Raw genomic sequence first — 1,231 nt, 5'->3', positions numbered from 1 at the left:
GTGCCGAGGCCCGTGGGGGGGCCCCCCCTGCCGCTGCAAGTGCATCCTGCGGCCGCTCAGCAGGGACGCCTGCAGCCGCCTGCGCAGCGGCAGCGTGCGGGTGGAGGACTTCTACACCGTGGAGACAGTGAGCTCGGGGGCTGACTGCAAGTGCTCCTGCACTGCCCCCCCCTCCTCGCTCAACCCCTGTGAGAATGAGTGGAAGATGGAGAAGCTGAAGAAGCAGGCACCTGAGCTCTTCAAGGTATCTGCAGGCCTGGTGGGACTGTGGGCTGGGGTCCAGGGACCCCCTCCCAATGCTCCAGCCCCCTACCCCAGCCCCATGCTCCAGACCTGCTCTCCCTCTGCAGCTGCAGAGCATGGTGGACCTGCTGGAGGGAACACTCTACAGCATGGACCTGATGAAGGTGCACTCCTACATCAGCAAGGTGGTGGCCCAGATGAACACACTGGAGGAGGTGAGTGAGCTCCAGCTGGCATTGTCCCCACAGCCTCCCCTGTCCAGGTGCTTGGGACCATCTGGGGGTGTTGTGGGCTCCCAGAATGGGGCTCCACACCTCTCCTCTCCTCCAGACCATCAAGACCAACCTGAGCAGGGAGAATGACTTCATGAAGGAGAGTGTCCTGCACCTCACTAACCAGATGAGACGCTACGAGAACTACTCAGACATCATGATCAGCATCAAGAAGGAGATCTCCAACCTGGGCTACCAGCTGCTGCAGAAGGATGCTGCTGCTGTCCCCGAGAGCAAGGCGCAGGTAGCCCCGGGATGGCACTGCTGAATGGGCTTCCCCTGCCACGGGGCAGAGCCGACCCTCCGGGGCTGGTGGCCTCACATGGGGAGCTCCTCACCGGCAGCCGAGGGCTGGTGCCTGTGCCCACAGCACGGCCATGGGAGGGGAGGGAGGAAGGGAAGGGGGTCTGACCAGGCTGTGCCCCCTAGGACACAGCTGGGGGCCCAGAGAAGGAGGCAGGACGGTACCCCAGCACCCGCAAGGCGCTGGGGGACAGGGCAGCCCTCCGAGCACCCAAGGAAAAGCAGCTGAAGCCCGAGAAGCCTAAAAAGGATAACCCGAAGGCCAAGGGGGGGTCCCAGCCCACAGCCAAGCCCAAGCCTTTGGCACACCAGCAAACCGTGGTCCGGGGCATCACTTACTACAAGGCCGGGCAGGCGGGGGCGGAGGGGCCGGCCAGCAGCCGCGGTGAGTCCCTGGGGTGGGGCAGGGGGGC

At 64.7% G+C, this 1,231-nt stretch overlaps 1 protein-coding gene across 1 annotated transcript in view; it reads left to right on the top strand.

Annotated features, from left to right (window-relative positions):
* Positions 1 to 1,231, top strand: part of OLFML2A (olfactomedin-like 2A) — a 4,543-nt gene that overhangs the window by 1,870 nt on the left and 1,442 nt on the right. The window contains 4 exon segments of the mRNA XM_009998821.1: positions 76 to 244; positions 351 to 458; positions 574 to 759; positions 945 to 1,216. Coding sequence (XP_009997123.1) covers positions 76 to 244; positions 351 to 458; positions 574 to 759; positions 945 to 1,216 — 735 coding nt within the window.

This window comes from Chaetura pelagica, unplaced genomic scaffold, assembly GCF_000747805.2.
Source record: "Chaetura pelagica isolate M959 unplaced genomic scaffold, ChaPel_1.0 scaffold405, whole genome shotgun sequence".
NCBI lineage: Eukaryota > Metazoa > Chordata > Aves > Apodiformes > Apodidae > Chaetura > Chaetura pelagica.
This window is presented reverse-complemented; position numbering and strand designations above follow the sequence as displayed.